This window comes from Myxine glutinosa, chromosome 7 (assembly GCF_964187855.1).
Source record: "Myxine glutinosa chromosome 7, kmMyxGlut1.1, whole genome shotgun sequence".
Lineage (NCBI taxonomy): Eukaryota > Metazoa > Chordata > Myxini > Myxiniformes > Myxinidae > Myxine > Myxine glutinosa.
This window is the reverse complement of record NC_136267.1, coordinates 124,127,617-124,140,056: the sequence shown is the minus strand read 5'-3', so window position 1 is coordinate 124,140,056 and position 12,440 is coordinate 124,127,617. Positions and strand designations below refer to the sequence as shown.

Genomic DNA, 12,440 nt, shown 5'->3' with positions numbered 1-12,440 from the left:
AAGTCAGACCAAATCCTTGGTGTTGTAGCAGGTAGACCAAGAAAGGGACAGTTGTTGAAGCTTTTGAGAAACAATCAAATGCTTGATTGGTGGCAAGACAACTTTAATGGGGCTGACAGGGGGTTTTATTGCATAAATGTGCAAGCAGAAAACAAGGTGAGGTAAAGAGAGGTAGGCAGAGTAAATACCTCATTGGTGGCTGTGGAAGTGTCGGGAGGTGGCACAGATCCGGCCGAAACCACGTGGCCAGACTGGGCTTGCTTGGATCGATCATCGACAAGATGCTGCAAAAATGTTTTTTTAAATAAAATCAATTCAATTGATGCACTCTTTTAGAAGAGTGGCTCACCAAGCTTTGCAAAACTCATACAAAACACGGTAATGTGCACACGCACACTCCATTCATGAGAAAGCAAAAACTACTCTTATTATAAGGTGATACCCTGACCAAATTCCAAATTCCTCCTCTTACCTACGGGAGCATTGCAACAGCAACAAACACTCCCAGGCACGAGGAAACGAACATGCAGGTGCTGCCCATGAATGGATAGGGCAAATCAAAGTTAAACTTTGATAGTAGTCGGTTAAAGCCAATATGTGGCTCTCAATGGAACACTCTCTTCTCCTGTCAAGACTGGAGAACCCCACGGCAGTGTTCTCGGCCCCATCCCATTCCTAATTTTCATCAATGATCTCTCTGGAAAATCCTCTTTATCTCTTTGCTGATGACTCCACTCTCTGCCATGACATACTTCATCCTTCGGAGGCAGCAGCATCTTCCCTCTCCTCAGATCTTGACAAAATCATAAACTGGTCAAACACTTGGAATATGTCTTTCAATCCAAAGAAATCCCTCACACTCATATATCTATCTTTCTATCTTTCTATCTTTCTATCTTTCTCTTTCTCTCTCTTTCTCTCTCTTTCTCTCTCCAAAAGGACCGTTGCGCAAAACCCTCCCATCTAGTTTCTCAACAACCCTCTGGAAGAGGTTCAGTCAGTTACTGAAACTCTTGGATCTCATTCTCAGCCATGATCTCTCTTGGGCAAGCCACATTTCAAAGTTGGCCTCCAAAGCCAGACACTGACTGGGCATCTTTCATCATGTAAAGACCTTCCTTGGCACACCTGAACACCTATCCACTGACAAGGCTTTCATCCGCAGCTTGATGGAGTACTGCTCTCCCCTCTGGGCTGGCTCCTCTGCCTCACATCTTGCCGATGCCGTAAAAACGAAGGCTTTCAAGATCATTGGAATCTCTCACGATGAAGCCATCGCTGACAGGTCGGTAGTCTGTCCGTCTTCTTCTGCCTAATTTGTGGTCTTGCAACCTCTGCCCTCTCTATGTTCTGTCCTCCTCAAGTATCTGCAAGACACACGCAGTCCACCAGCACCCCCTCCTAGTGAGACTGCTTAAATCCTGAAGCACTCTCTTTTCCCACCTGTGAAACCACTTTCTACACTCTCTTCGACCTCATTCTTCTCTTCCCATCTTCAAGACAGCTGTTCACCACAATCTCCGGCCATCCCCCATCCAAAGCCAGACGCACAGCCCGACCCGATCTGTCTGGAATATGTATGCTTTACGCTTCCTGGGATAATCATGAAATTGACACAGGAAGTGCACGATGAAAATGGGTGGGTGCCTAGCTTGGAGTATTCACTGGTTTTCAATTCCCAACTGATTTTAACTTTCTTCCATATCATGAAAGGCAGAATATTTTGAGCGAACTGTCATGCAGTTTTATTTTAAAAAAGAAAAAAAAGAAGGCTTTTCTGTCCCTTCCCTCTTCCTCATATTAAAATACAAACAAAAGCAAGAAAGAGCAATTAGAGATTGCAGACCCTCACCAGGACATGTTTTTAATGGTTTTTAAGGCTTTTGCGTTAAAACTTTTGCCTCCCTTCAGATATCACGTGCCTTCGATACGGTCTGGCACCCCGCACTGCTCACCAAACTCTCCTCCTATGGTATCCATGGAAATCTCCACGCATGACTTGCGGACTTCCTCTCTGGTCGTAGTCAACGTGTTAGTCAGGTTCACTATGTTAACAAATATAATTTCGTTCAAAATTTTGGTAGATTAGCAAAACTATACATTTTTGGAATATTCAGAGCATGAGGAATCCAAAAATTAATGTTTACATTTGCGTAGACACCTTTGCGAAAATGACACTCAAGACAGTGATGAAGATAGTCAGGTTCACTATGTTAACAAATATAATTTCTTTCAAAATTTTGGGATTCGCAAACCTGTACATTTTTGGAATCTTCAGAGCATGGAGAATCTGAAAATCAATGTTGGCATTTGCACAGACACCTGCATGGCCGCCATTTTGGATTTTGAAAATGGCCGCCATAAAATACATATTTTGCGCGATCTCGGCTTCTAGTCAACCTAGAGACTGAATTAAATCTGCTAATCCTATGTTTTCTGGGTTAAGGAATCCAATAAAGGCCTCAAAATAGTGCTCAGGATTATAGAAAAGCAACAAACAAAGGTAATTGAAAACCATTGTGTTTATATTTGTGATATAACTGTATTACATAATACATGATATTGCAAGTCCTTTGAAGTTATAGGTTGTTATAGGAAGTTATAGGTAGTATCAGATTGAACTATAAGTCCTATACACAGGATCTACGAGGTAGATACCGTTCAGGAATATGCTTTTACAGATCTTCATCACTGTCCTGAGTGTCATTTTCGCAAAGGTGTCTACGCAAATGTAAACATTAATTTTTGGATTCCTCATGCTCTGTATATTCCAAAAATGTATAGTTTTGCTAATCTACCAAAAATTTGAACGAAAAAACATAGTGAACCTGACTATGTGGCCCTGAATGGATTTCTCTCATCTCCCCTTCCTGTTCAGGCTGGAGTTCACCAAGGCAGTGTTCTGGGCCCTGTGCTTTTTCTGGTCTTCATCAATGATCTCCCCGACTCTCTGGAAAATCCGCTCTCTTTGCTGATGACTCCACTCTCTGCCGCTCCATAACTCATCCCTCAGATCGGCAGTCTGCAGCCTCCTCACTCTCTGCAGACCTGGACAAAATCACAGACTGGTCAAACAGGTGCAACATGTCTTTCAACCCTGACAAATCTCACTCTCACGAGGTCTCCCTGAAAAGACCGTCTGGACAACCCTCCCATCTACTTTCTCAACAATCCTCTCCAATAAGTTCTGTCACTCAAGCACTTGGGTCTCACAATCTGCCATGATCTTTCTGAGGAAAACCACATTTCCAAGCTGGCCTCCAAAGCCAGTCGTCGACTGGGCATCCTCCGTCGTGCGAAGTCCTTCCTTGGCACACCTGAGCTCCTCACCACATACAAGGCTTTCATCCGCAGCTCAATGGAATACTGTTCTCCCCTCTGGGTTGGTGCTTCTGCCTCACACCTAGCTTGTCTTCACGCTGTTGAAACCAAAGCTTTCAGAATCATTGGAATCCCCCACGATGAAGCTAACTCTGTGGGCCTTTCACTCACTCAACGCAGGCAGGTTGGTGGTCTTTCTGTCTTCTACCGACTCCTCTCTGGCCTGGCCCCCCCAGCCCTGTCTGTGCTCTATCCCCCAAATACTCCTCCAGTTCGCACAAGATCTGCCAGCAACCCTCTTTGGTGAAACTGCCAAAATCAAGACTCTCTGCTCACCTTCACTCTTTCATTCCTCTTTTCTCCCACCTCTGGAACAAACACCCTCACTCTCTTCAATTCCACTCCTCCCTCTCGGTCTTTAAAACAGCTGTTCACCACCATCTCTTATCTTCCCCCATCCAAAATCTTGATCTTTTCTACCCCCGTTAATGCACCCCAGATCCACTTTTCTGAAATACCGACTTCTTTCCTGGAAGTCCTAGCTGTGTGCATGTGTTTTTTACCACTCACATCCCCCAACCCCCCTTTCCAGGCCTCCTCCCCCCAAGCCCCCTCCCTCCCACAGATCTCTCGATGTCCCTGCTCTCAAATGTTGTACTTGTGTGCTTCCTCCTCTCTCTCCCCATCTTGTCTGGGTCCATTTGTTTTTTGTCATTTATGTTAGCTCTTACACAAGCCTCGATCTTGTATGCAAAAAAAGAAAGAATGGTGGCTGAACCACATGACCAATGACTTCATCTTGTTTTTCTCTCCCAATTTATTCCTAGATAATGCTCAAGAAATTTCATCCTGATCGGATGAAGTTTTGTACTTGTCAAATTATGACATCATAATGGAGGCACCTATGACATCATCGTTAACATATTTTACTCCCCCATGCAGAGTTCTTTACAATGAGCCATTTCTCAATGTTTCTATGCAGCGCTTTCAGAGATATAGAGATGCAAAATTTTTCGAATTTTTCTAAGATGGTGCCTGTACCACGTGACCTTTGACGTCATAATTATCAAAAAAAATTCTCCAAGAGAAGGTGCACCCATGGTGAAAATTTGCTGTCAATCGGACCAACGGTTGCAGAGAAAATCATATTTATTCTGTGCTGACAAACGAGACATGGGAGCGAGACATGGGTAATGAACGTAGAGCAGCAACGAAGGCTGGAAAGGGTGGAAATGCGAATGGTTCGACGGATGTGCGGAGTATCGTTGAGAGAGAGGAAGACAAATGATGAATTGGGAAAGATGATGGGAATAGAGCCTGTGATTGATGCTGTGAAGAGGAACAGGTTGAGATGGTTTGGTCATGTGTTGAGGAAGGATGAAAGTGACTGGTTGAGAAGAGTGATGGAAGTTAATGTAGAAGGAAGTAGAGGACGGGGAAGACCGAGAAAGACTTGGCTAAAGATGGTGGAAGAAGAAATGCGGGCAAGGGGGTTAACAAGGAGATATGCAGAAAATAGGGCAAAATGGAGAAGATTGTCATGGGGACCGCAAGGCTAACCCCCGCTCTTGCAGGGAAAATGGCCTTAAAATGCATGTTGTTGTTGTTGTTGCTGACAAACAAACAAACAGACAAACTGACAAACTGACTCAAGTGCAATAACCTCTCCTCTGACGAGGGTAATAATGTCAAACTCATTTATGTTTCATCAATTTGGATTAAACTGATGTGTATATCAAGACTTTGAGTCTCTTCTATAAGGAACAGCTCTTTCCTTGTGATCCACAAGTGATGGGCATGTACCTCTGTGAAGATGTGTGTGACACATTCTCAAAAGAAGGGGTGGGGGGGGGGGGGGGTGGGAGGGTAATTTGCATGCATATTGGTCTTTATAAACAGTGTGGAACATCCCATAAACAAATGTGTAAAAAGCAGTGCAAAAACATTAAGGTGTGCATAGGAAGTGGCACACAAATTGAGATAACCGAGGTATAACTGGGGCATGAACGGAACGGGACACGCTATTCAAGAAAGTTGAAAAATGAAGGAATGGGAAAGGATAAATGAACAAAGCGAGGGATGTGATCAAACACACGACAAATGACTCACCAACAAATTCACTTCATTTTCGTATACTCTTGGGGACTGTATGGAACACAAAGACCATCACAAATCTCAGGGGAATAAAAACAATATACATCAGTGTACAACAGGCTGGGAACCTTATAAGGCACCATCTACGTACAATGTATGCAAAGGAAAGGCGAAGGGAGATCATTAAGGGGAAAAAAAATTAAGAAAATTAAGAAAAGGAAAAAAAAAAATCAGTGCAGAAGAGTTGGGGAAGCAGGAATAGTCTAGTAGGAAGACTAGGTCCCCCTGCACCCCCCGGAGATATACTTCTAATCAGTGTTTCTAGATTGGAAAAAATGTGTAGAAAATGACTAGCTATGGCCCCAAGCTGAAAAAATGTCCCACATACCATTTTTATGCAAATTACTGCTGCCATTATCAAAAAAACGATTTTTGACATATCTCAGCCAATATTGCAGATAATTGAAAAATGAAGGTGTCTAGACCCATGTTTTGAAGGGCATAGATCATGATAGAACTATTCATAACATGATTACATGTGTCTATGGTATACTAGTATGCTAATTAGTGCTTTATTTACAAAATAATCACAGTTTTACGAAATAATAGACTCATATTAAGGTCCGTCTACACAGACGTTAACACAAAGTTTTATTTTTCTAAATATTACAACTGTCAAAATAGTCCTAGCACTCAATGTGACCACTCTTCTCTTGCTTGTTTTAGATAAACATCATTAGCATTAGTGATTCTACACTGAGTCAGTCATCATCATTTTCATCGAAATCGTCAGAGTCAAACTCTTCTTCTCCTTCCTCTTCCTCCTCCTCTTCGTGCTCTCCTGTGTTCAGAAGATCCACCAGTGAGGTTGGTAGGATGGGACCACTGGACCACATTGGTTTCAACAGTCCTTCATCAGTCCTTATCCATCCTTGCTCCTCATAAGGTTTTGGCTTTTCGATGATAGGTTGATCGGCTCTTTTGTACAATGCTACGCGGTGGTTCACACGCTGGATGTGCGGCTTCAGGGCAGACTGGCATGGAGGAAGGCGAGCCAGATCAACCTTGGACTTGGATGTGAGGGTCTTGTCCTCTCCCACCATTTTTCGTAGCAGCTTGGCACGGACAATGTCCACTGATGACTCGCGACTCTGGCCGTACATCACACAGGTGAATTTTTCTAACTGCCTCTCCACCTCAGGGTTGGCATCCCAGTTGTCACCCAGTTCACCGAATGCCCTGTGAAACCTGGGATTCTTCTCCAGCTTTTTCAAGGGCCCGACTTTTCCCTTCCCTTTGAAGGCACTGGTGCAGTCTTCTCCGCTGAACACATAGTACCCCAGGAGAGTGGCACAGTAGTCCTCTCCCAGGGATTCTGCCAGCTCAGAGACGTTGACAAGTTGGCGATGCTTCCCTGACCCTGTATCCAGGTACACCGTCAGCTTGATGTTGTGGGCATGGTGGAGCAGGATCAGGAGGATGTCTGTGTCCGGTGTTCTGACTACAGCGTTCTTGTATCCGATGGTAGCAGCATGATGGAGGTACAGAACCACCCTGGTATCAGTCTCTTCCTGGTTGCTGTAGATCGTGGGGAGTTCACGTACCTCGACCTGAAACACAAAAAGGCACCGCATTTCAATCACCAGTCACTGCCAGTTTCAGATCTAGACAAACATCACAGGTAATCACCTTTTTTTCAGGAAAAATTACCCATCTCTGACCCACCTCAGCAGTTGCTGCCTCGGAACGCTTCAGTAGCTCACGAACAACTGCGTTGTCTGTGATCGGTTGGTGGATAGGCGTGCAGTAGTCGACTGTTGATTTGCTGGGTGGGGGAGAACCAGTTGCAGAGGTGAAACCCCCTAGCCCAGGCACAGGCTGCAGGCCACAGCTTCCGATGTATCTGATGAAGAGCCAGATGTAGTACTCTTGCATCGTAGTGGCATAGACTGTGTCATTCTCTGCTGGCGGTGTGAATGATGAGCCTTCAGGGAACTTCGGGCCAACGCGAGTAAAGTGCAAGGGTGGGAGAGTTTTTGGTGTGTCGACCTTCAGGCTACGCTGTTGTGACCTATTGATGGTAGGTAGCATTCGGTCCTTGCTGCTCTCGAACCCGGGCTTGACCTCCTGCACCATGATTCCTCCAGCACTGTTTACAATGTTGCTGCCGTGCACACTGGTAGTGGTTTTATTCAAGTTGTCCCACTCACAGTGGAATACAAGGTTGCCCTCTCCTGTCACAATTTGTGGTGTACGATAAGTTGAGACTTCATCCAGGACCTTGGCGAGAGCAGTTTCCAACTCCAAGGCGAAATCGTAGCTCTCAGAGTGTCCAAGCCTGTGTAGTATTGTGGTGAGCTGTTTGCTTCGGAACAGGTGCCTTACAGTCACACAGAGGAGAATGTGCTTTGGTAACTTCCATTTTCCATCTGACACTGCACGGCACAGATCTTGTCCAATGGAGAAGACCAGACGCTTCACCTTTTCTGTCTCGATGCCCTCCTTGCCAGTCATTAGCACGCTGAGAAAGCGGACAAGGTCTGGAGGTAGGATGTCTTCAGGATTGAGCTCCATGTCTTCAGCTGTTGGTGGCCATGGTTGGTCTTTACACTCTCTGAAAGCCTGTAGAATACCCTGGCGAAGTTGGAGGGCAACATTTTGGTTCTTGTTTGTGCTTCCGAGTGTGAATGCTCGTGCGAGAGCATTGGAAACTGTTATGTTTGAGCTGTGCACAAGCCAGAAAGAAATGACATCACATTTGTCATGATCAACCTTCGTGAAGTGGATATGCTCCTTGATTGGGTCATTCTGTAGGCGTTTCAGTAGTTTCTCTGACCGATAATTTGAGTTCTCATATCCATTCAGTTTCAGTTCCTCGACATAGAGCAAGCGCAAGGAAGAAAGCTGTAGAACTTTATTCTGCTGGATGACCTGGGTTTGAATGTGTTCCAGTACTGAGTTGAATGCCTTTTCATGGGCGGCTGACATGCAAGCCTGCTCCTTTGGTGCTTCGGCTCTGTGAATCGCACGCTCATAGTTGTAGAATGCTGTGCGGAAAGCTTTAAAACATGACGGATGGTGTTTGGCCTCACATGCAAAGAGGTCTTTGTTTTTCACCTTTCGATGGAGTCGATAGAGACCCATTTTCTCAGCCCGTGTTTCGATTTGCTCCCATGCATTTTCTTTGTTTTTAAAGGATGGGAAGGTTGTAGGCCTCTCAGTATTGCGATGAGCATCTTTGGTCTCAACTTTCTCACAAAATATACACTCTGGCGGGAAGATGGGTTCAGCAGAACCTCCTGGTTTACGAGGAGAGTGATGCCATGATGAGGTTGATGGCCCTGGTTCTGTATCATCTCCCAGACGATGAAAGTGGCGGACAAAGTGCTTATAACACTTGCTGTGATATCCTACTCTTTCTAGGTCATCAGGAAGAGTTGCCGGGATCTGATCACATACTGATTGCATACGACATGGGGAGTCATGCGGTTGGTTGAGACGTCTATCCCGGATCTTTTGAAGCAGTTGCAGTTTTTCTGAAGCAGATCCTTTAATTTTACGGAGGGGCGTGAAATCCCCATGATCAGACATGGATGGTACATGAAGGATGCATGTAGGAGGAGAGCTTTGGGCTGCAGGTTCTACACTCCGTTTTCTTTTGGGCATGCTTGCTGTCGATGTCTACCATCACTGTTAAATGACAAATAAGAAATCACGAATGATGTTAAAAGTGCCTGTGAAAGGAGGCTCTGAGTTTTCAGTGAGGTAACAGAGGTTCTGAGTCATGTTCTACACTAGGGTACTTTTTAGCTGACTAAACCATGTTTAGTGGCATCAAAAGTGCTAATAGCTAAAACATCTAAATTCTTCCACACTAACGTTAGCTATCTAGGCCAATGAAACATTGTGCTAAGTTACTGTAGCTAGCTCAGCTGTCGTGCCTCTTTCTGGTTCAATTCATATACAGAAGTCAACAGATATGTCTCATGTTTGGCATTAACAAAAGTTTAAGTTACACCGACATTAGGAACATACTGTACATAGATGAGGCTAGCTTTAACGTTAGCTAACATGGTGCTAGCTGGCTCAGCTGTTATTCTGCCTGTTTATGATTTCATGCAGAAACTGAAGTCAAGAGTGTGAGTAACATTATAGTTAGCATCTTACCTGGCTAGATTGGAGGATGAATACCAAGAACAACACACAGATGGAATGGAAGACTGAACTTTCAACTGAGGTATTCAATAACATCAACGTTACCAATTGATACGAGCGCGCGACATTACCAATTGATACGAGCGCGCGAGCGCGCATGTTACATGGATGGAAATGTAAAATGGCAGCTATAGCAGCACTAATTTGGATCTCTAGTCTGTCATTTCTGCACTGTGATTGGATAACATAAAAAAATATGTTTGGGAGTTAACAGCAGGAGTTGGTAGATTTTACGTGGGCTGGGTGAGAAACCTTTAAATAAGCAAGTGAAAATCTCTCGCAATACAAAGTCAATGGTGGGAAGAAAAGTTGAGTGGTACCAATGTTACTGCCAATGTCCCGCCCCTATGCAAGACTCAGGAGCATCTTGTTGACATTTAACCTTGAAAATACCTGGGTTTAGACCCCTTATGTACCATGTTAAGTTATCTGCAGTATTAACGTATCCTTATCATTTGTAAAACTGATTATTTTGTAATTACAGCATTAATATGCATACTAGTATACCATAGACACATGTAATCATGTTATGAATAGTTCTATCATGATCTATGCCCTTCAAAACATGGGTCTAGACACCTTCATTTTTCAATTATCTGCAATATTGGCTGAGATATGTCAAAAATCGTTTTTTTGATAATGGCAGCAGTAATTTGCATAAAAATGGTATGTGGGACATTTTTTCAGCTTGGGGCCATAGCTAGTCATTTTCTACACATTTTTTCCAATCTAGAAACACTGATTAGAAGTATATCTCCGGGGGGTGCAGGGGGACCTAGTCTTCCTACTAGACTAGAAGGAATAAAAAAAGGGATAGGTGGCTGGGAGGAGATGGGTATAAAATGGGGAAGGGGGGAGGAGGTATGAGGGGTGTACAGGACATAGCAGAAGGTGGTGGGAGAGGACTTTGCCTTTTTCCCCATTTAAGTATGAAGCTTAGATTCTTTATAAACAACGTTAAATTAACTTCAGGTTGAGGGGATATTAAACAGCAAAAAATCCTCATCCATCCCTAATGTCTAACAACTTTTAAGTTTGCTTTAATTCAACGCTTCAGGTCAGGCTGGCAGAGCCTAATGCAAATGGAGATTAATAATATCAAGGTGTCCAAACGAAAGGCGGAGCCTGTATCCAGTGGGTGTGGCCTCAGGCGAGGCTAACAAGTTTAATTCAATAATAAATTTCACAGTAAATGCCAACAAGGTTCGTCTATGGCTCCATGCTTTCATTCCAAGAATAATGTTGAGCTCATGTACTTCACAGTTGTGTCATATGCGTTTGGGTCTGTTCGACGATAAAGAGCGAAAGCAAACTATTTAAAAAGGGTAATAAGGGTAGCTATGTATTTAGTATTGATGATATGCACCAGATTTGACAGAGCCTTTAAAGCATCTGAAACTCCATGACCAAAATATGTTAAACACTTGGCAGATTTCAGGAGATGATGCAACGATCATGTCATGTGGGTGAAACAACGAAAAACAATGGTAAGACGAGAATGTATAATTTGAAGTGAATGCTTTCACCCACATTAGAGATCAATGTATACTTTTGATCTCAATTAAAGGTCACCTGAAAAATTTAAGGTCACCTAAGAGAGACAGCACACAAGAAAAAAACAAGCGTTACGCCTAGGTCCTCGTCGATGAAGTGATACGAATTGACGAAGTGGAAGACGCAGAAAACATGGAAGAATCGATAAATATTTGCGAGTGGGTTGGAGACACACCCACACACCGGATTAGAAGTTAGTAGTTCGTTTATTTTTCAAAATATTCCGCTCACAAGGTTCAGACATATATGGTGGTGGCCATCTTGGATTTTGACGTGGCGACTCAAATTTTCAATAGCGTTCTTCCTTATGCCTCGATACACCCACACACCGGATTAGAAGTTAGTAGTTCATTTATTTTTCAAGATATTCCGCTCACAAGGTTCAGACATTTACTTTTCAAGATATCGCGCTCACAAGGTTTAGATATGGTGAAAGCCATCTTGGATTTTGACGTGGCGACCTAATTTTCAATAGGGTTCTTCCATATGCCTAGTTGCACCCAGACACCAAATTAGAATTCGGTCCTTCGCTTACTTTTATAAAGATATTGCAGTGCACGTACGCACGCACGGACGGACGGAAGCACGCACGGACGCACACACGGACGGAGGGTAAAACCATAGTCCCCCTTTCGCTCCGCGGTGCGACGGGGGACAAAAAAAAGACAAGTAGAAGAGAGACAACATCAGATGTTTCTAACTCAAGTTTTGGCCTGCAAAATGATTTTCAAAGGGCATTTTGGAGCCTGGTGTTGGCTTAGCGGTTAGGGTGCCGGCTTGGGATCCTCGGATCCTGGGTTCGAATCCCGGTCGATCGCTGAATTAACGCCAGGGGGGTTGACTCAGCCTGTCATCCTTCCGAGGTCGGCAAATTGAGTACCAGCTTGCTGGGATGAATGATCCCGGTGTGTACCCCGGTTTAGAATAGGTACAGTGGTACACCGTATCCCTGCGCATCGTAAGAGGCGACCGAGGGTTGGCGTCAGGAAGGGCATCCGGCCATAAAAACATTGCCTCAAACAGGAAACCATGATCGTCATGGGGCCCGCAAGGCTAACCCCCACTCTAGCGGGGAAAATGGCCTTAAAACGATCATTCATTCATTATTCATATGACTTTTGACCTATGACCTTTTGAGCGAAAGTACTGCTAAACTGCAGCTTGGTGTTCCGATTAATGATCAAAATATAAAATTAAATAGAAATCAAGTTGTTCCTCGATTATAAACCGACGTCTGTCAACTGACAGAGTGAACC

At 44.1% G+C, this 12,440-nt stretch overlaps 1 protein-coding gene across 1 annotated transcript in view; it reads right to left on the bottom strand.

Moving 5' to 3' along the window:
- The window catches only part of LOC137411550 (serine/threonine-protein kinase OSR1), an 89,283-nt gene that overhangs the window by 21,431 nt on the left and 55,412 nt on the right, over positions 1–12,440 (bottom strand). The window contains exons 12-13 of the mRNA XM_068096872.2: positions 5,431–5,466; positions 189–284 (exon numbers count right to left, since the gene is read on the bottom strand). Coding sequence (XP_067952973.2) covers positions 189–284; positions 5,431–5,466 — 132 coding nt within the window. The remainder of the gene's footprint in view (positions 1–188; positions 285–5,430; positions 5,467–12,440) is intronic.